General features: G+C 39.5%; 9 protein-coding genes across 9 annotated transcripts; 4 read left to right on the top strand and 5 right to left on the bottom strand. All coding sequences in view use genetic code 12, as the record gives it.

Moving 5' to 3' along the window:
- Window positions 1-2: 2 nt before the first annotated feature.
- On the bottom strand, window positions 3-1,241 carry DSF2 (Dsf2p; the record flags this gene model as incomplete). The annotated part of the gene is made up of 1 exon (XM_064995677.1): window positions 3-1,241. The coding sequence occupies one exon, from the start codon at window positions 1,239-1,241 to the stop codon at window positions 3-5; it is 1,239 nt and encodes a 412-aa protein (XP_064851749.1).
- A 413-nt stretch (window positions 1,242-1,654) lies between these two features.
- On the bottom strand, window positions 1,655-6,169 carry DASC09_020730 (Eco1 protein; the record flags this gene model as incomplete). The annotated part of the gene is made up of 1 exon (XM_064995676.1): window positions 1,655-6,169. One exon carries the CDS (start codon window positions 6,167-6,169, stop codon window positions 1,655-1,657), a length of 4,515 nt encoding a protein of 1,504 aa, XP_064851748.1.
- Window positions 6,170-6,458: 289 nt separating this feature from the next.
- SDO1 (guanine nucleotide exchange factor SDO1) lies at window positions 6,459-7,223 on the bottom strand (the record flags this gene model as incomplete). Its single annotated transcript, XM_064995675.1, has 1 exon — window positions 6,459-7,223. The coding sequence occupies one exon, from the start codon at window positions 7,221-7,223 to the stop codon at window positions 6,459-6,461; it is 765 nt and encodes a 254-aa protein (XP_064851747.1).
- Window positions 7,224-7,543: 320 nt separating this feature from the next.
- On the top strand, window positions 7,544-9,604 carry DASC09_020710 (uncharacterized protein; the record flags this gene model as incomplete). Its single annotated transcript, XM_064995674.1, has 1 exon — window positions 7,544-9,604. The coding sequence occupies one exon, from the start codon at window positions 7,544-7,546 to the stop codon at window positions 9,602-9,604; it is 2,061 nt and encodes a 686-aa protein (XP_064851746.1).
- A 270-nt stretch (window positions 9,605-9,874) lies between these two features.
- Window positions 9,875-10,864, top strand: DASC09_020700 (sterol desaturase family protein; the record flags this gene model as incomplete). The annotated part of the gene is made up of 2 exons (XM_064995673.1): window positions 9,875-9,882; window positions 9,946-10,864. 2 exons carry the CDS (start codon window positions 9,875-9,877, stop codon window positions 10,862-10,864), a joined length of 927 nt encoding a protein of 308 aa, XP_064851745.1.
- A 380-nt stretch (window positions 10,865-11,244) lies between these two features.
- Window positions 11,245-13,848, bottom strand: BRN1 (condensin subunit BRN1; the record flags this gene model as incomplete). The annotated part of the gene is made up of 1 exon (XM_064995672.1): window positions 11,245-13,848. The coding sequence occupies one exon, from the start codon at window positions 13,846-13,848 to the stop codon at window positions 11,245-11,247; it is 2,604 nt and encodes an 867-aa protein (XP_064851744.1).
- Window positions 13,849-14,972: 1,124 nt separating this feature from the next.
- On the bottom strand, window positions 14,973-16,283 carry DASC09_020680 (phosphopyruvate hydratase; the record flags this gene model as incomplete). Its single annotated transcript, XM_064995671.1, has 1 exon — window positions 14,973-16,283. The coding sequence occupies one exon, from the start codon at window positions 16,281-16,283 to the stop codon at window positions 14,973-14,975; it is 1,311 nt and encodes a 436-aa protein (XP_064851743.1).
- A 1,011-nt stretch (window positions 16,284-17,294) lies between these two features.
- DASC09_020670 (alcohol dehydrogenase family protein) lies at window positions 17,295-18,506 on the top strand (the record flags this gene model as incomplete). The annotated part of the gene is made up of 1 exon (XM_064995670.1): window positions 17,295-18,506. The coding sequence occupies one exon, from the start codon at window positions 17,295-17,297 to the stop codon at window positions 18,504-18,506; it is 1,212 nt and encodes a 403-aa protein (XP_064851742.1).
- A 1,504-nt stretch (window positions 18,507-20,010) lies between these two features.
- BMT5 (25S rRNA (uracil2634-N3)-methyltransferase) lies at window positions 20,011-21,243 on the top strand (the record flags this gene model as incomplete). The annotated part of the gene is made up of 1 exon (XM_064995669.1): window positions 20,011-21,243. One exon carries the CDS (start codon window positions 20,011-20,013, stop codon window positions 21,241-21,243), a length of 1,233 nt encoding a protein of 410 aa, XP_064851741.1.
- Between the last annotated feature and the right edge of the window lie 625 nt (window positions 21,244-21,868).

Genomic DNA, 21,868 nt, shown 5'->3' with positions numbered 1-21,868 from the left:
GCTTATTCCTTTCTTTGCAAGTATTTCTCTTTATGGATCCAACTATTACCAACATTTTCGGAGCCTCTCTTTTCTGCCTCTCTTAACCAGGCAGCACTTCTATGTAGATCCTTTTTTCTTCCGTGAGGCCCCTTTTTTTGCCATAATAGACCTGCTTGAGACATACCCTCAACATTTCCTAAACTAGCACTTTTTTCAAAAAATTGTAACGCCCGATTTTCATTTTTGTCGACACCAAAACCATTAAGGTAAGATATAGCAAGCTCAAAGTAAGCTTTGGCTTCTGGTTCAGGCGGAACCTTAGGAATGGAATCTTCTTTGAGATTAAAAGGATCTACCGAGAAGTTCAGATTGGCGTCCAAGATCAAATCGTACGAGGCTGCTCTAGATATCCATAAAAATGATTGCTTCGGATCGACTCTTAACCCATACCCATAACGTAAAGAGAGCCCATATAGCAACATGGCATTCCTGCTGCCGTGGTGTGCTGCAATACTGAGTTGATAGGACGCTTCTCTTGGATTACCATCCTTTCTTAACTGGATAGCCTTCTTCACACGAAGCTCATTCGGATCTTCTCTTGGAACAGGTACCGCAGACACTGGCCTAGCCTTTTGCTGCCCTGTTGGACCACCGCAGACACTTAGAGAAGCCTTTTCTGCTTGACCATTACTCTGGTCTTGATTTTCTCCTCCTTCATCTTCGTCATTGATTTCTAACGTTGCTCTTCCATACGCTTGTTCATCAATATTTGTATGACCAACTACGACAGGGGTGGTTCTTTGAACTTGAGAAACAGTTGAACCTAAAGCCTCAGCTGTCTTGATGGCGGAGGTATCATCTTCTGGAATGGAATTCTTTTTCAAGCGGAGTGAATTTCTCAAGCTTCCAAACCCTCTAGAACGTCTGGATGATTTGTTATTTCCCCCAGCGTTGATAAAATTATTAACGGAAGATGTATTTTGTTCAGAAGAAACATCAGTATCTTCGAAAGGAGTCAGTAAGCCTGATTGTTGAAGCTGCTGCAATGGGTTGACACTATTTTCCCAAGGTAAATCATCATCAAGCTCCAACCGATCCAATAATCTTTGCAGCCCCATAACAGTGTCCCGGGACATTACCGAAGCCATCGATTGATGTCTTTCTAACTCTACTTCTCTGGAAATCCTCAGCAGCTGCGAACTGTTTCTAGCCAACCCATTATAACCGGCAAAACTACCATTTCGTGAAACGTTAGCCATTAATCAAAGGAAGTGATGATGTGGAACAAATGCTAAAAAAAAAAAAAACTTCCAGCAGCAGGAGAAGAAAAAGCAAGAAGCAAAACTTTGGGAAAAAACAACCACAACAGAGTGATATTTGGTCTAGTTTGTGCCAGAAATATTTATTGAACTAATATAGATATCCCAAAGAGAAGAATCCACGAATTTCCAAATTCGTCATGACCTCATTTTACTTGAGTGCCGTAGCAGGGCTGCGCAACACCACACGCGCGAGAATTTCATACCACTGAGTGTCGGTGAGAAAGATATAATAATCATTAATTCATAAAGCAAAGCGAGCCAGTTATTTAGGGGATTGCGAAAAAAAACAACATGAAAAAAAAACAACATAAAAAAGCGAAATATATAGATAGATAAAATAGACATCTCAATCATTCTCCCTCAATATAAACGTTCAAGAAGTGTCTTGCTGATCTGACATCGGTGATTAAGTTGAACTTCTTTGCCAAATTCAAACCAGAAAAGCTCGGTTGAGACCAGCTTAACTCATACTTCTTTAACGTCATACCATATACTAATTCACAGAGAGAGGTGTATAACAAAATTAGAGCAATTTTATTGCGTCTGAAATTCTTTAGCACAAAAATTCTGGAAATTCCATAGAGAGCTTTTGGCAATTTTTGCAGAAGTGCCAGATTTTTGTTCAAGCTGATAACTTCTTGAGTAGCCACGTCCATCAATTTGGGTCCGGTACGTTCAATATCAAGCTTCTCAAAACTCACAAAGCCAATGATTTTCCGGTTATAAATGTAGACAAACACTTTACCGGAGCTGGCTGCCTTTTTAACCAGTGCCTCATCATAATTATCAGCATTTTCGCCAAATATCCGACTGAGCCAATCATCTGGGGCGTTAAGTTCGTTATTGATCATTTTTAAGAGTGTGAGTATCATTTTCACTTCATTTTTCTTGTCAAATTTGACCTCTCTGATGTACCCATCACGTTGAGCTAACGAATTTTTCATCACGGCACGAAGTTTAGGAGGAAAAATTTTCCTATTAACCTTTCTGCCCCAAGAATCAGACCAACTCAAACCATTAATATATCTGTTGTGATAATGTGTATGTAATACCGTGTCTTCCTTGATACTCGGCATGTATGACATAAAACATTCCTTGCACGTAATTTTCTTCGGTTGCATTTTTGGAAAATTCAAAAATGTCTGACCCATTGCTTTCGATGAGTTCCTACTGAAGAAGATTTTCTTGTCCTTTATTAAAGAATCACCATTGTTGATCGCCGGGTCGGATTTTTCATCCTTATTTTCCTCACCCGATGATATCTCATTCATGTCCCCCTTGTCATTCTTTTGTTGCACAGGAGAATGAGTATCCTCTTCAGGTTGACTAGAAATACTGTCGAGTTTCCTTGAATTAGCAGATCTGGTTGATGGTGTTGGTGAAGTGATTGGAGTAATGATTTCTGAAACCGTAAAGCGCGCTGAAGATGGCGGAGTATTTGGTACCTCAAATCCCTGAAGAGTATTCTCAGTTAATGGAGGTGTTGTGGTTTTTTTCTTGGAGTCCTTTAAATTTTTATTATCTGGAGCGGATTGCTCTTGCTCAATGATATTTTCTTTACCTTTATCTTTGGAATCTTCAACTTTTTCAATTGATTCTGCCTCGCGTGGCTGACCATTTGGCTTTTCTTTGTCAGAATTTGACTCTTCCACTGGCAAGTCATCTAAATTTTCCACAGAAAGGTTGTCATTTTTACCAAGAGTTTTTGAAATTTGTTCAACCTGATCTGTCAGTTGTATTATCTGATCAATGATCTTGCTATCCTGAGAAGTGTCTTTCATTTCAACATCTCCATCAATTTCAGTTTTAGAATTATTGAGATATACCCCTTTAATACTCTCCACTTTTTCAATCACCACACTTGCAGCCCCAGAGTCATCAACCTGGAAAATTTTCTCAATGCTCTCGGTTTTTTCTATAACCACATATTCGTCCTTAGATTTTTCTTTTTCTTGGTCATTAGTCTTCGATACTGCTTCAACAGCTCCTCCTTCGTCGATCATGGCAATATCTTGATCTTCCACCGTAATAGCCTTCTTTTCAAAAATATCGTTCTCTACCACGATTGTAGCAGAATAGGACCCCTTCTGTAGTTCCTTTGCCTTTTCTATGGATAAAATATCAAGCTTGGTCGTTTCCTTATCTGGAATATTAGTTACCTTGGAATCGTCTTTCAAATCATCATCATTTGCTGATTGACTCAGGACCTCATTATTTTCGATTTTGACTTTTTCATATTCTTTGTCGTTTGAATTTTCTTCTGGAACCAGTGAAGCATCATCATCTACATTTTCGCCCTCATCTTTTTGATCTTTTTGATCCTTTACTATTCTTTCTACTTTTTGATCTTTTTTGCTCTCATCATTTTGCTCCTTTTCTTTTTCTTCCTTTTTTTCTACCTCGTCGTGTTCAGCTTTAATATTTTCTTCTTCATTTTCATTTTCCTCGGCTTCGCTATTATTTTCTTTTGCAATTGTTTCCTTGCCAACTCTTTCATTGTCTTTTTCTTTGTCTTTCTTGTCAACTTCATTATTCTCCTCTTCAATAGTTTCTTTCTCCTTCTCTCCTTTTCCTTCTTCATCTTCTTTTTTCTCTTCCTCAGTTTCCTCTTTTTCTTCCTTTTCATTTTCTTCCTTTTCATTTTCTTCCTCTTCTTTTTTCTCTTCCTCAGTTTCCTCTTTTTCTTCCTTTTCATTTTCTTCCTCTTCTTTTTTCTCTTCCTCAGTTTCCTCTTTTTCTTCCTTTTCATTTTCTTCCTCTTCTTCTTCATCTTCAACAATCACAATAGATTTATTGGTATGGACCGACTCTGGAACCTTTTCCACCCTTTCGCTCTTCTCGTTATTTTCGATTGAAGTCCGGTTACCACCATCCGTCTCCTTTGATTCTAAACCATCATCATTTGGCTCTTCAACCGGTTTCATTTCCACATAATCTTCGTCATCGCGAGTTTCGACTTCAATTGGCACTTCGTAAACTTTTTCCTCTTCCATGTTAACTTCAATTGGAATATCAGAAATTTTCTTTTCTTCAAGATCAATTTTTTTCACCAAGCCCGCACTAGCATCCAGCTGAGCATCTTTGTTAATCTCGCTTGATTCATCTGGCGGAGAAGCCGTTTCAAATAATTCTTCTTCTTCTTCGTCTTTGTTTTCTTCAACTCTTTCAACCAGATTTATTTCTCTTGGTGAATTTTCTGATAATTCACCGTTTTCCTTGGGTAATGTATGTTCATTGATTTTTTGTGGCAGAAGAACCGGTTGCTGCTGCTCTTCCTTGCCAAGCTCTTCCTTAGGCCCTTGACTTGTCGATAGAATAACTTCTTCATCCTTCATTGGCTGCTCCTTCCCATCAAAATCAATCACCAAACCTTGCGTTTGATCCCCATAATTTATAGGACTCAATCGCCCATCTGCTACAGAAGAGTTTGGTACTGTTCTTTCAACCTGCACTACGCTTTTATCGTAGTAGTCGTACTCTGGTTTTTCTGCATCATCAACAGTAGAAATATCTTCTTTTTCTGAGTTCTTGTCGTTCTTGGGGGTAGGTAGGTTCTCAGAAATATCTTGCTCCAGCTTATTACTGTGATCAAGATTTCCACCAAATACTTTTGGCGACTTTATTGGTACAGCATCAGTATTCACCAGTATATCATAACTGATTCTTTCAAAAGTTTCCCCAAACTTGATGATGGCATTCAAGGCGGGACTAGCGGCGGTATCATTAACCTCATCCTCATCATCTTCAATTATTGTGGTCCGACGTCCCACCTTAGCAATGCTCAAATTTGTTTGGTCTTTATCTTCAATATCCTCATCCTCGTCATCTTCAATTATTGTGGTCCGACGTCCCACTTTAGCAATGCTCAAATTTGTTTGGTCTTTATCTTCAATATCCTCATCGTCATCTTCAATTACTGTGGTCCGATGGCCTACCTTAGCTGTGCTCAAGTTTGTTTGATCTTCATCATCATCTTCAATATTACTAATGTCAAGCGAGGCCTTCAATGGCGAACTAACCGGCGATTCTGATCGAATTTCAAATTGGGCGTCATCTGTAGTATTGGGTTTCTCCAAAGTTTCAGTGAATGTTGGTGAGTCAGTAGTCTTGACTTCCCGTACCTGGTTTGGAGTGTGTGGATTTGGAGTAGGGGAGTTTAGTGGACTCATACTTGGTGGTCTTGAGCTAGACAAAGTCTTTGTATTTATTAATGGAGAACTTTTCCGCGAAAGTTTTTGTAGAAATGTGATTTTTTGCAAACTTTTTCTAATCAGCGATCTTTTAGTGACCTCATCTTCAATATCGGAGTTGTCACTCGATGTGTAATTGATTTTAGGAGCCCGTACTGGACTGATGATGTCCCCACCATCAAAATCTTCTTCCTCTTTCAATGAGTTCCCAATAGAAGCTTCAACTTTTTCTGGTTCCGAATTATTCGTTTCATCACTTGCATCAGACACATCTATCACTCGCTCCTTTAGTTGGATTCTCCCAGGTGTTCTCTTTTGTCTTTTGCGAACTGTGACATTTAGTTGATCTTTTTCAGGAGCGGCTTTACGCTTGGGAGTCACTGATTGTGATACCATACTTGCTCTTGAGACTCTTCTTGATGACCTTTTCGGCACGGCAGGGGCTTTGGCAGGAGTTGGCTTTTTAGGAGTTGGATTTTTAGGAGTCGCCTTTTTAGGGGTTGTTTTTGGTTTCACGGAAGCTTGTGGTTCACTAGGCTTCTTTGTATGGAGAGCCTTTCCTTTACGAAGGAGTCCTAAGATATTCAATGGATCTTCCCCATCATCGCTAGGTTTGGAAACCTTGTTCTTTGGAGGTCTACCTCTGGGTCTGCCAGGCTTTGCTTTAGATTTCATTTTTTATTTTTATTATTTATTCAATTATGTTCGATGTTTTTGTTAGAGATCCAAAGGATTTCGCAATGTTTTGTTATGAAGAAACTGAATTTTTTGGTGTTTTTTGTTGTTGCAAAAAAAAAAAAAAAAAAAAACATCGACGCGTTTGCTGCGGGACGATGCGCCTGTCAGATGGATCGCTTTTATTAGTGCTAATAATTATTACTATTATTCTCTACAATAAATGATAATGTTTCTTACAACAAAATCAAATCTAGTTAAAATATATCTTCATTGGAGGCTTGTTCTCTCAAAAGCTAGTATCACCTTCACCTACCACCGCCATCTCTAACACTTCAATACTACCCTTTTGTCTCACTTTATCCCCAGCAACCAATTCCACCAATGGCTTATAGTTGACAGGATCAATGACCGCATGGCACTCCCACATTTCATTCCCGACATAATCCTCGCTCTCTGTTTCGTTGAACAACTCCTTGATTTTCTCCATGTTCTTTTTGGCTTCCTTGCCATTCCACACAATCCGAACCCTCATCTTTGCTCTGGCAATAGGAATGATTTGTTTGGCAATCAACAACTTGATGATTTCTAACGCTTGTGATTTCGCCGATTTGTTAGGCAATACGTTGTAATTTAGTTCGGCAAGCACTTTGTTAATGATCGATGGTGGGTACCGTTTACGAGACTTTGGGTTGATGCACTTTGTGGAAATAATGGTTAAGATTTCTTTGTTGATGTTTTGAATGTTAAGTTGACGTTCTTTTTCTCCAAGTTGGATTTCCCCTTTGGAAAGAATCTCTAAAACAACCTTGTCGGTGTCGGTGGTGCCAAACGCTTTTTGAAGATCCTCATTAGGGGCAACAAGTCCCTTTGAGACATTGAAAAACACCCGAGGGATCTGAAGCACTTCATCAAGGTCTTTTTCAACTCCAGATCGATAATCTTGGACTTTATTCTGGTAACAAGCCACTTCAAACCGCTTTTTACCTTTCTTAAGACGGACCAACGAGACATTAGTCAAACGAATCTGGGACATAGGCTGGTTGATAACCATTTTTCAGTGAATATTGATGGATATTTCTATTGTAAATTGTTTCTGGTTATGAAAATGAAAAAAAAAAGCCAAATATTGGTTGATGTATAACTGATTATTAGGAGAGTAAGATGGTAATAACTAATCTTCTTCTTTTTGCAGAGAAAAATTAGATTTCCCCAAAAGGCCCGTTCTGCTGGTACCCGCCCAATCATCGCTTCAAAACACCATAAGGATAAATGCTCATTGAAATAATTAAGAGAGATTCAGGACAGTCTCATTAACCAACCGCAGTCCTTCTTTTGTTACTTCAAACAGTCATTAAATTTAGATCACCCACAATGGATGTTTCTGAAGAATATGGTTCAGTTGTTCGCATTCAACCAAATGAACGGGTGGTGTCAATTCCTATCTCCAATGCCCCAAAGAATCGTGGATTAATTGGTATTCTTACCATCCCCACTGAGATCTCTACAAAACAAATAGAACAGCCTATCATTCGCGCCCACGAAACTTTAAATCTCGCAATCTTGATGCATGGTCTGGGAGGCCATAAGAACTACACTTACCTCAAACTTACTGCCCAACAGCTAGCCAATGACAACGGTTGGTACTCATTCCGCTTTGATTTTCGCGGCTGTGGCGATTCTTTTGACGATGACGAGGACAAGGGAATCGCTCTTGATGATCCAGAAAGATCCGCCAGAGAATTCGATCAAGATCGAGAAGATTTGGATATCGTGGCGAAATTCTGGAACGACCCAATGAATTATCAACACTTGTTGGGGCCTAGAGAATCCAAATACCAAGAAGGTTCATCAACGAAAAAATTATACATCAATTCTATCATCGCCCATTCTCGAGGGGTAATCCCAATGTTTCAATGGTCACTCGTTCAGTGGCAAGCTCATTGTGTTGGGGCGCCATGCATTTTGGTCCGAAATCTTATCAATTGTTCTGGTCGGTTTGCAGGCCACAAACTTTTCGAATGGGCTGGAAGAGCTATTGATGATTGGCCGAAGGTTGATGGTATCAGGTATTCAATGTACAAGAATAAGCAATTTGGGCAGTTGGGACTTATCCCAAGAGAAGAACTTGAATTGACCGGGAACCACGAATATTCTGGAGAATGGGACCTTGAGCCTCTCAATGAGTCCGGATATTATTCAACGTTGACAATATTCGGGGTCGAGGAAGATAAAGTGGAAATCGAGGATGCGTACCGCTTCACTAATGCGTTACATAAAATCAACAAATTAATATTGATTCGTGGGGCCGATCATAACTATTACGGGAAGTTCCCAGTGACACCCGAAATTGAGCACCCCAGCAATCCGGATGGTTGGCCAGTGAATTCTCGAGGACTTGTCAACTATAACCACGCAGTAGCCAAGCATATTGCGGAGTTTTTAGGCGATAAAGAGCGTTGTAAAAGATTACATAAATCGGTGAATTCTGGATCAATGGTACAGGTATCGCGTTGGAAGAATATTGAGGGAATCAACAATTTCCGTGACATTGGTGGATATCGTGTAGTAGACACAAGATATTTGACCAGCAATGATGTTTACTATTTCAAAATTGGTAAAGTGTTTCGCTGTGCTGATACTTCCAAGATTACCAAACAGGGGATCGAATCGCTTGACAAAGGTCTTAAAATTGGTAAGGTTTTCGATCTTCGATCAGATTCAGAAATTCTGGCTAACCCTTTCCCCATCGGAGCTTGTGAGCAAATTACTAATGGGACGGTGAAGTATCATCATACTCCAATGTTTAGAGGTACCGATTTATCACCAGAGGCAATCTTTTTTAGGTACGAAAACTTGCTTGCTTCGCCATTTGCAATTCCTGCGGTATATATGGACTTCTTGGACAGTGGTGCCCACTGTATACGAGAAATATTTGCCCATGTGCTAGAAAACCGCGGGAACTTTGTATATCATTGTGCGGCTGGTAAAGATCGTACCGGGGTGGTATCGTTATTGATGTTACTTGTTGCTGGAGTGTCTGACGAGGACATAGCTTGCGATTATGAGTTAACCTCGATCGGATTACTACCACAATTACCAGAAATTAAAAAGCACTTTGAATTACAAATGAAGAAATTTATGACGAAATTCGCGGCTTACAAAGGGTACGAGTACGCTAGCGAACAGGAGTTAACAGCAAAAGTCAGCGAGTATTTGGGAAGGGGTGATCCTAAGTTTGATATCTCAACTCATGGTTTTAATAATTTGGTGTCTAGTAGATATGATACGATGTTGATGACCCTTTGTCAGTTCCATGACAAGTATGGCGATGTTTATCAGTACTTTTCCACGGTTCTTGGGTTTGACGACACCGATATTGCTAACATTAAGCGGAATTTGGTATATTCTGGGAGTCCTTTTACGAAATTATAAACGCTAAATAATAGTGAATGGCTAATCGTATAATACATAATAGATAGTAAAATATGCGAGAGAATCCCTGTTGCATCTCGTTCCTCGTCGTACAGTTAAACGACAATGTTTACTAAGTGCACTACGGACTACACCAACTTTTTTTTTTTTCTCTCTTTCGATTTTTTTCCTCCAAGTGTTTTTTAACTATTTGTTTTTGACTGAAGGACAGAACAAAAGTGGTGTGTTTCTTCTCATATATTCCTCAACGAATATTCTCTTATCATCATCATGTCAAGGTATGTTCTTACAAAATTTCTTAACAAATAGCAATAATAATACATGCTAACATCACTAATTAGTAACGTCTTTGGGAATACCACTCTCAGTATCGATAACTTTGTCGACACCAGTTTTACTGGAACTTTTGCCAACCTCAAGGATGTTGCCGGTCTCAACCCCCTTGAAAGGCTCTGGGCTGCCTATTATGGCTACATTGGTAACGATCTTTTCGCTACCGGGCTTCTTTTCTTCTCGATCCACGAGATCATGTATTTTGGCCGTTGTTTGCCATGGTTCATCATTGACAGAATCCCATATTTCAACAGATGGAAGATTCAAGACACAAAAATCCCATCGAACAAAGAACAATGGGAATGTGCTAAGTCAGTGTTGATCTCCCATTTCCTTGTCGAAGCCTTCCCAATTTGGCTCTTCCACCCACTTTGTACCCGTATGGGGATCTCGTATTCTGTCCCATTCCCATCATGGTCAAACGTTGCTATGCAAATCGCCGTTTTCTTCGTGATGGAAGACGCTTGGCATTACTGGTTCCACCGTGGGTTGCACCATGGGGTTTTCTACAAGTACATCCATAAACAACATCACCGTTACGCCGCGCCATTCGGATTCGCCGCAGAATACGCCCATCCAATTGAAGTTGCCTTACTCGGTATCGGGACCGTTGGTAGTCCATTGTTGTGGCTTCATTTCACCGGGGACTTGCACTTGTTCACCATTTGTTTGTGGATTTCTTTGCGTTTGTTCCAAGCTGTCGACGCCCATTCAGGTTACGAATTCCCATGGTCATTGCACCACGTCTTGCCAATTTGGGCCGGCGCCGACCATCACGACGAACATCACCACCACTTCATTGGTAATTATGCCTCTTCTTTCAGATGGTGGGATTATGTCTTGGATACCGAAGCTGGGGTCACCGCTAAGTCCACTCGTGAAAGTAAAATGAAAAAGGCTGCTGGAAACATCAAGAAGAACAACTGATCGGACCTTTTTCTAATTAATATTCAAATCATTTTATTCTTTGCATGGCCCCTGGTAATACATGTGTAACTTCCTCAACTAGGGAAAGTGCTATTGTTATTTCCATGTGAGGGTTGCAACTTGCTGGGTTTAATCTGGTCACCAATAGTGTTGGTTTTTACTTAATACACTTATTTAATTTCTCTTATTGTTTTATTGCTTTTTGTTTTTTTGACATCTTTAATTTCTGCCCTACATTAACGTTATGGTTTTGTATCAGCTCGCTAATTAATCAAATACCACAATATCCTACTATTTTCATATTGCTCGTAAGAATTCACACCAGATATTTATATATATATATTATATCGTCTATTTCCCAATAGTAAAACAAACCAAACTTATGCTGCCAACTCCTGGTCTTCATTATTATACAAAATTTTCAAATCTTCGTACTTATCACCATCCCCATTCTTAATGGTTAATCCGTGCTCATTGGCTAAGTGTAGCATACAAATGAAACAAAAACTGGTACTCAAATCCCTTCGCTCTTCTTGAGGGTACATTTTACCAATATTACTAACCACCTTGGTGAACCGATGTGCTTTTTTAGCCTCATCATCATTATCACCCACCTTGGTTGTAGAATCAGAGGTCTCCGCAGACCCTTGCTCTGCTTTCTGCTTTTTTTCTTCAGCAGAAAGCGATTTCCAAAGATTATCTTTCAAGAATCTCACGTCGACCCTTTTGGCGGTCCTTGAGAAATTAACGTATTCTGGCCGTATTCTTCTACCCCCAGCAATCAAATTCGCTCCAATATTTAGCTGTTGGGTCGCACTTAGACCAGTGGTCCCACCATTAGCACCATCATCATTATCGTCGTCAATGTGATCGAAATTATCGTAACCGTCAAACCCAAGATCATTTCCTCCGTCTGGATCGGCAATCCCTTCATCATTTGCCATATCTGTTTGTTCTTGCTCATATTTTTTCGCCCAATAGTTCTCATCAGCCGCTTCATTGACCGCCAAATCTTGCGGTTGATCATCAAGAGCTGGAACGTTGTTGTTGTTGTTGGTTTTATCTTCTGAACTGGTGAGGTTATCATCCCGTGTTCTTCGAAGTAATCGAACATTATCTGGTTTGCAAAACAATTTTAAAAGTCTTTTGGAACTGAAGAAAATATCTTTTGGTAACAAATTATGGGTTTCTGAACTGTGCTGGTTCTTTGGTAAATCGATTTTTTTCGGAGCGGTTTTGAAAATCATTTCTTCAAGATCATCATTGGCTTCATCATCTTCGATATCAAGGAAATTAATCCTGAATTCTTGTTTCTTCTTTTTTGCCGCTGCTTTTTGGAGTTCTTTTTCTTTCACTTCTTGTTCATTAGGTTTAAGTTCCCGTCGTTTGAGGGCAGAAACTTTCCAGTGATCAGGTCCTGCCCAATTGGCTTTCAAATTTTGATCAAAGTATGCCATAAGATCTTTATCAATCACTCGGTCCATGAACCCAATTTCTTCTTTTTCATCGTCGTCATTATCATTATCATCATTATCCATGAACCCTTCTTTGTCCCTATTCTCATTATCATCACCATCATCATCATCATCTCTGCCTTCTTCGTCATTTGCAAACACATCAGCAATTTCATTATTTACACTCCCAAAGCTATTATCAGCTCCATGGAAATCACCATCTCCAAAATCCATATCCACTCCTAAATTATCGTCGGCAATCCCTGTATCGTACCCTTCTTCGGCGGCACCATCTTCCATGATCCGCGATCCTAAACTAGTATGACCTAATGGATAGTAATTTTTATTGTTATTAACATCACTTAAAATAGTTTTTGCCTGGCCTATATCTTTGAGCACAATATCTAAACTCTTCATTGATGGACAAATTTCAAAATAATCCCATTCTTCAGGCTGTTCTACCACAAAAGTCTTCAAATCATCCACATCAGCATCATTTTGTTCAGTTGGGAATTCCGGATCGTCGACCTTATCATCTTCTTCCATTTCTTCGTCCTTTTCCTCTTCTTCCTCTCCTTCTTCTTCTTCCTCTTCATCGATTCTCTCCAACAGGACCTCGTCTTCTTCTTGTTCACCGGTATTTGTCTTTCCAGCGGCATCAAACACCACTCTAGAATCAGCATTAATGTTCAAAATATTCAATAACAAACTCTTAGCCCCACCTTCATCGAACTCCGATAACGCACGTTTGAACAACGGGTCGATTTCCAATTCTTGGTCTAGTTTCTTCATTTTTATTGTATCAAACCGCACAAGGGTGGAATCCACTACTCTGGCACGGTTGGTTTTTTTCTTTCTCAGGGATTCGTTAACATCTCCATTGGTATCATCGCCATAATTTTCTCCATCATCATCATGATCTCCATCTTGATTATCTCCTTGGTCTCGTTCACCATTCTTCTTTGTGGCCAATCCCGTTAACAATCTCCCAGTTTCCGTGGCAATCGAATCCACTCTTGATGAATAAATCTTCACACACCCATCAAGCGTCGCCGAAGCTTTTTGGAAATTGATATTATCCCCTTCTTTCAACAAACTCATTTCGTGGAAATAATCAATTAACGCAAAGTTCCAACTATTGGTCGAATTGATTTTATTATCGGTGGCTAATTTGATCCATTCTTCAAAATCCTCACTCGACATTTGCAATCTCGAAATCTTTGCCGGTTTCCCCGTGCCTGGGCCTCCTTCGCCATTATTATCATTTTCTCCTTGTTGCTGTTGGCCATTATTGGCTGCGTTTCCCCTTGAGGCATCACCATCATCCGCCGCGAGGACACTATTGCTCAATGTCGAATGATGCGTTGGAGCATGGCCTCCTCGACGGCCAATCTCACTGTTTTCTTGGAGCAAACTAACATCCATGCTATTTTCATCCAAATCAAGCTCTTGACGAAGAATATCCGCCCCACTGACACGTCGGTCCTGCTTGAAACGTTTAGCAATCTTTTTGGCCCTAACGTACGACATTTCCCACAAAAGATTATTATATTACCAGCTCCTGTTTTTTTTTCTCTCGATAGATTTAATAAAATATAGTTGATGAAATTTTGATAAATGAAATAGAATATTGAAAGTAAAAGTCCGGAATGCTAGTTATTTTTGAAACCAAAACAAACAAAAACCCCAAAACAAAATAATTCCAATCAACCGATCTCAAAAAAATCAAAACACGAAAATATTAGAATAAAGACGAAATGTTAAGGTGATTGAAGTTCTTCTCGAATATGATTAGATTTATGAATATTAAAGCAACTTGCCAAACGTCTCTTTGTTGGAAATGGTGAGATGATCATCTAATCTTTTTTTTCTCGAATCAATTTTTTTTTTTTGGTAAACAAAAACAAAAACAAAGAGACACCTGCGATTTCCGCCCCGGAGAAATAACACTTGGAAAGTCCTTCATTATATGGGGAATATTCAGAAGTTATTTACTCTTTATGAGATATTCAGACATCATTTTTGTTATAATCGGTATTGAGATATTATTATTTTTTTGAGTTGTGCGGTAGGAAAGTGTTTCTTTTACAACTAGGAACAATTGTGAACATTTGTTGGATTTAGTGGCAACAGTCTTTCTTCGACAACAGTAAAAGACCATTATTAATTGTCTTAATAATTATTAGTGAAGATGGTAATTATCAAATATGATGAACATTATCAGTTGCAATAATCCTTCAAAGCTTATTACGTTTTCTGATTGTTTGGCGAAAGAATCACCTTCAATGTAAGTGATACGCACTACATCCAGGATTATTGCAAATAAAAATACAAGAGCACCAACGTCCCCTCAGGGGACTGATGCTACCAACACACAAGAGGATCCTAACTGTCATCTTTTGAGAAAAGCCACTTTGAAGGTACTATGTGTCCAGAGAAACCATTGGGAACACATGAGAAAATGTTATTCTGTAGCACAACCTTTACAGTATTTTTTCTTGTCAATGGGGAAAAGAACCCATAATAAAAAGTATGAAAACTTACAAACAAGACATAAAAACTTAACAAACATACAATCGTAAAAAACTTATCACTAAAATGGAAAAAACATTAGAAAAGATACAGCTTTACTCGGTTAAAAGTAAACCTTGTGTTTAGATGGCAGCAGACTTGTGGAATTGCTTACCGGCGTAGATGGCCTTGTCACCCAATTCTTCTTCGATTCTCAAGATTTGGTTCAACTTGGCCAATCTTTCGGATCTAGCTGGAGCACCAGTCTTGATTTGACCAGATCTCAAACCGACAGACAAGTCAGCAATGGTGGTGTCTTCAGTTTCACCAGATCTGTGGGAAACCATGACACCCCAGCCAGCCTTGTAAGAGTCGTTAGCGGCTTGGATGGATTCGGACAAAGTACCAATTTGGTTGACCTTCAACAACAAAGCGTTGGCAGCCTTCTTTTCAATGGCAGTCTTGATTCTGATTGGGTTGGTAACGGTCAAGTCATCACCGACAATTTGGGTGTCGACGGTCTTGAAGAAGTGGACCCAAGCATCCCAGTCATCTTCGGCAAATGGATCTTCGATGGAGACAATTGGGTACTTCTTCAACAACTCAGCGTAAAGAGCAGCCAATTCTTCACCAGACAACCACTTGGATGGGTCGGAGTCTGGGTTCTTGAAGTCCAAGTCGTACTTACCGTCCTTGTAGAATTCGGAGGAGGCGACATCGAGGGCAATACCAACCTTACCTTCGTAACCAGCGGTCTTAATGGCACCGACAACCAAGTCAAGAGCTTCTTCTGGGGTTTGGATATCTGGAGCAACACCACCTTCGTCACCGACGTTACCGGCGGATTGACCGTATTGCTTCTTAGCAGCGGACTTCAAAGTGTGGTAAACTTCAGAACCGATTCTCAAGGCTTCAGAGAAGGTTGGGGCTTCGGTTGGGACAATCATGAATTCTTGGAAAGCAAGACGACCACCGGCGTGGGAACCACCGTTCAAGACGTTTTGGAATGGGACTGGCAAAACGTATGGCTTCTTGGTACCAGCCAAGTCAGCAACGTGGGCGTACAATGGGACACCCTTTTCAGCGGCACCGGCCTTAGCGGCGGCAAGGGAAACACCGAGGATGGCGTTAGCACCGAGCTTAGATTTGTTTGGGGTACCGTCCAACTTCAACAAGAAGTCATCGACGGCGGTTTGGTTCTTGACATCGATGTCGGCCTTGACAATGGCTGGGGCAATGATTTCATTGACGTTGGCAACGGCCTTGAGGACACCCTTACCGAGCCACTTGGACTTGTCACCGTCTCTCAATTCAAGAGCTTCGTGGATACCAGTAGAGGCACCAGATGGGACAATTGCTCTGAACAAACCTTTTTCGGTGGTCAAGTCGACTTCGACGGTTGGGTTACCTCTGGAGTCGTAGACGTAACGAGCAAAGACGTGGGAGATGGCCATATTGGATATGATTATATTAGTTAATTGATTTGTGTGGGTAAATAATTAGTGGAGGACTAATGATTGAAGGAAAACGGGATAAGCAAAAGAAAAAAAAATTGCACAAGAAAAATAGCAATATATATATGACAAAATAGGCCACCGGGCTGGATGCCTGTCCATTCACTCAGATGATGGTGGTTGGGCGAGTATTTGGAGGTGCGTTTAGCCATCACCCGACCACCGCTGCTCCGGTGACCCATCGATCGCACACCAGCCAACAAACAAACACCTTGTGACGTTATTTTTGTCTGTTGTAGAGCATATTGTTCTCTCCTGTGAGATCTTCGGAGTAGCTCACCATGATCACAGTGGTCGTGGGCATGTATCGTGATGTGCGTCTGTCACCAGTTATACAAATATTTCTCTTATGTCTCCCCTTTTTATTTTGCTTCCCATTTTCCCCGAGGTTACTGCATTCTTCTTTTATATACCATTGGCATTTTCCCATTTTGTATTTTTATTTTACGGCAACTGGACCCTCGTCTTGTCTTATTTATATATTCATCCCGACCGACCCAACAAAAAGTTCAACTATAACCGAAAAATAATACAACAAGGGTCCTTCTTTTTGCTACTACTATCATTATGATTATTACACTACAATTACTACCAATCTTTTCATCATTTCATTAACCACCACCAGTCCTATCGACAATCATCGGACCCCTACAGCGTAAGAAAAATAAGAAAAATAACTGCCAAAAAAAAATAATCCCATACTCCAAATGCCCGGATGGACATCACTTACACTGTTTTTTTTTTTCAAATCCAAATATTTGGTACCGTTGTGCTTCTCCACAACTAACAGTCACGAATGGCCAGTAAATGTCATGGAGTATATATAGTAAGCTCTAACTTCCTTTAATATTCTGAAAAGATGATCAATTATTATTATTATTATTATTATTATTGTTATTATTATTATTATTGTTATTATTATTATTATTGTTATTGACCCGCCCCTTCACAATGCTTAGATCAAGTCTTCTCCGGTCTACTGCCTCCCACCGTTTGGGAAAAACCCTTGCCATTGCTGCTTCTGCCTCTCACTTCTCAAATGTCATTAATGTCCTGCTGACAATTAGAAACTACACTACCCCAAACGGCGTGGTACTCCCTGATACCATGAAAGCTGCGGTGTACGAAGGTCCCTTGGATATCATTTGCAAAGAGGTCCCGATCCCAAAAATCACCCACCCAGAAGACGCACTTATCAAAGTCACCCAATCGTCGATTTGTGGCACCGAACTTCATTTCTACCGGGGTCATTTGGCCACTTCTACCGGTCATATCATGGGCCATGAAACTGTTGGGGAAGTTATAGATGTTGGATCACAAGTCACCAATTTCAAACCTGGTGATAAAGTGATTTCTTGCTTCACCACCCAATGTGGGAAATGTTGGTACTGTGTCCGGGGTTACTCTTCCAAATGTTACAATACGGCAGTATTTGGCACCACTGCCCTTGATGGCGGGCAAGCTCAATACCTTAGAATTCCCCAGGCTGATGGGACGTTGTTCCACAAACCCCCGGGACTCGATGATAATGTGGCCTTATTGATGTGCGATATTTTCCCTACTGGGTACTTTTGCGTGTCGAATTTCACCAAGAAATTCCCAAAGGAAAGAGTGGAAGAAGCGGTGGCGGTACAATTTGGATTAGGTCCGGTAGGACAATGTGCACTTGCCTCAGCCAAAGAATTGGGGATCAAGAAACTTTATGCCGTCGATTCCATCCCTTCACGACTCGAAGTGGCAGAGAAATTCGGGGCTATCCCGTTAGTATTGGGAAAAGATAATATCAAACAAATTCTTTTGGATGCCACTGAAAATCGTGGGGCCGATGTGGTATTTGAAATCGTTGGTAGTAAAGAAGCCATTGGTATGGCGTTCGACGTTGTTCGTCCATTTGGTTACATATCGTCTATTGGCTACCATCATGATGCTTTACCGTTCTCTGGGTTGGATTGTTATATGAAGAATGTCACCATCCAGTTTGGTAGATGTCCTGCTTGGTCATTGTTCCCAGAGTCGTTGCCAATTTTGCAAAAGAATCAGCATTTATTCAAAGATTTTATCGATACCAAGATTGATATCGAAGATATCAGTAAAGGATATGACATTTTTGATAAACATTTGGTTAGAAAAGTTGTTTGTGAACATCATCATCATCATCATTAAAAATTGTCTGATGTGTGTAATATTAATTGCATTTGAAATTCTTTTTTTGTTTAACTGTTTTTACCAAAAAAAAATTCTTGATGTGTTATTCTATGTCTCTATTTTCAACTTTTTATTCTTCCCTTGGCTTATATTTCCCCTTGCTCACCTAATTTTACTAATTCAGCTTTTACATTCTGCATCACAGGATGGTTTCTTCAATAAATATTTGATACTACTTTCTTTTTGTATGTTTACTATTTAAAATAACTTAAAACACCACAATGAATAGACACTCTTCTTTACCTGTATTTATTAATATTATTTTACCCAGTGACACTGTATAACCATCTCAGGTGAGATTATATTACACATTTTTTTCCAAAAAAACAAAAAAACAAACAAATTCCAATCTGATAAATTGAAGCAAGATTTCATAAACTATGATAGAGATTTGATGGATACAAAATTATTCGCATATACCATTTATTTCCCAACTGTATATATGTATTACATTCATAAATAACTGACCGGATGTTCAAACCACTGGTAGCACAACACGTTGGCCAATAATGCTCAGTATGGATAGTAATGTGTCTTACTTTTACAGGACAATGCCAGTGGTGTTTTTACCACGAAGTATTGTAGATAGATAATTACTGAATCTAGATATTGTTGAGTAGTGGAAGAGGAAGTAGGATTTCATAATTCTTTCCAACTTGTACATAATAGCAAATAGATAGCTAATTAATTATCATTCTAGATAATCTGCCATTAAATAAAAACCAAACAGTATGTGATCCTAACTCTTATAATGTTTAATAATAATTTAGCTTCTTACTTTTCTCTATGGATGCTCAAAATTGTTAAGACTCTTGGCTCGCAGTGGTTTCTAAGAGTGGCAATAAGATCTTCAATATGTTTCTGCTTTCAAGTTTTCCCAGCAATTTTCAAAAAGGAACTTGACCAAGAACAATAGACAACAAGTTCTTGGTGACGGTTTCATCATAATCAAATATTTGAAACAAGTGGTAGCACTACATAATCAGCATAATTAATTAACATTTACTATATTTTTCATCATCAAGAGAGAAACCAGAGAGTATATAGATCATCGCTGATGATATCATTCTATGCATTTTTTATTTTTTTTTTTAAAAAAGGAAAAAAATTAAATAAAAATAAGGAATCAAATTTTCAATCTAAGGTGATGTAGAAGAATAAAATGCCAAAGAAACTTGACATTTGCTAAACTTGCTTATATACAGTGCTACTATTGCACCGAACATTTTGGACACGCAGTGATGTTAAAAACATCCTTGCACACACATCCACACACCAACAGTGATGAGATGAAAAAAAAAATATTTTGGTAGGTGAGAATGAGGCTACATTTTTTATGGATGTCTCTTAGAAGTTCTTATGAATAGTGCTTATCCACATCTAAGTTTTTCTAATCCCCTTTCAAATCCATTTTTGGTAGGTCGAGAGAAAAAGTTAAGAAACTGCTTTTGTTCACAACATCATGGGTAGAAAATTGAAAGGGAAAGTTCCTGCCAAAGGGCTCAAATCCCAATTGATGGCACATCAAAAACAAATTAAGCTGATTCAATTGGCACAATCTAAGGCTAATCCCAAGAGTAAAGCCCCGGCAAAGAATGCGAAAAATGCAGTATCGGAAAAAGACGAAGAAAACAACAACAACAACAACAACAATAACAAGTCTCAGCCATCGCCTGTTGCTCCAGGATACGTGCCATTTGGTCCTGGTGATAAAGTATTGGTATTAGGTGATGGTGATTTTTCCTTCTCTTTATCATGTCTTACCTCGAAAGCTTTCCAAGGGTCTAATGTGTTAATCACCAGTTACGATCTGGGAGCTAAAGAAGTTTCGTTGAAGTATCCTACTTCTGCAGAAGCCAATCTTACGAAATTGGAACAGTTAGGATTAGGAAACCGAGTTTTATTTAAAATCGACGCTACAAAGTTGGTGAAATCCTTGGGAGGGAAGAAAACCGGGAAAGTAATTGGGATGTTGGGAAAACCGGTAGTGGTGCCGCAGAAACCACTTGATGGTGATGCCAACAACAAAGAAGAAGGTTCTACTGATCATCAGATAGGTGAAGAGGATTTATCAGATAGTGAAATGGCGGTAGTACCCACTAGCAATCATGCCTTGGATTGTATAATTTTCAATTTCCCACATAATGGCCGGGGCATCAAGGACGTTGAGCGGAGTATTATGGAACACCAGCGACTTTTATCGGAATTTTTCAATAGCGCGGTGGAATTATTAAAACTCGTTAATGGGAAAACATCAATGAGAAAGAAATCGTCCAAGTTCAACGGTGGTGGTGGACCACAAGACACCATGGCGGGGTATTCTACTGGTCCAAAGAATAACAGCAACAACAACAACAACAACAACAACAATAATAATAATCGATCCAATGGGAATTCTCGTAAAGACCTTGTGCCTGGTAGGGTTGTGGTGACATTGTTTGAAGGAGAACCTTATGATTCATGGGTGATTAAGGCGCTTGCTCGTGATTGTGGTTTGAAGCTTGTGAGATCTGGACGGTTTGATTGGCAGCAGTTTGAAGGGTACAATCATCGGAAAACTAACAATGAGTGGGAGACCACTAAACCTCAGAAGGAAAGAAAAGCCAAGGTGTATTGTTTTGATATGTTTGGAGCAAAAGCTGGGGCGCAGAAACTGAAGAAGGAGAAGGATGACAGTGACAGTGATCTGGAGTAGGTGATTTTAATACTAGGATGACATATTTTTTTTTCTTTGTATTTTAATGAATTACAATTTATTTTGATTTATTTGGGCAATCCGATAACTACATTGTGCAATTATCATTGTGTTAACGTAACAGCAGGAAAGATGGAGGAATCATTAGTGGTGATGGTGAATGTTAGTCACCCCCCTCCCTCCCACAATAAAGGTGGCAGCAGCCCCCGCCGGTTTCCGCCGGACAACTGTAGGAAGATTTGGTATAAAATGATGATTGAAGAGCATTATGGATATATATATATATATATATATATATATAACATCACATATTAATGTTCAATATTTAGGATTTTAATAAATTATAAATCCGATTGCACTAGAAATAATAACAAGTTTCCTTTTACTACGTATATCTCTACCGATTTTACCTGTGCTGCATTTTCGGCTTAGGTTTTCCTACCCCTGCCAATTAAACAATCACCACCGTGTCAAATGATCCGAATAGAGTGTGCTGTCCACGAATACATTATATATTGGTAGGATGATGTGTTATCTTGTGGATTATCATACTGTGCATTGCTATGATGGGATAGGGTAAAATAGAGTGGAAGAGATAGAACGATAGTGAGTAATGTGTGTATGT

The sequence above is a fragment of the Saccharomycopsis crataegensis genome (genome assembly GCF_037102585.1).
Source record: "Saccharomycopsis crataegensis DNA, jcf7180000000074, whole genome shotgun sequence".
In the NCBI taxonomy this organism is placed as follows: domain Eukaryota; kingdom Fungi; phylum Ascomycota; class Saccharomycetes; order Ascoideales; family Saccharomycopsidaceae; genus Saccharomycopsis; species Saccharomycopsis crataegensis.
The sequence above is the reverse complement of the archived record's forward strand: the minus strand, read 5'-3'. Positions and strand labels throughout refer to the sequence as shown.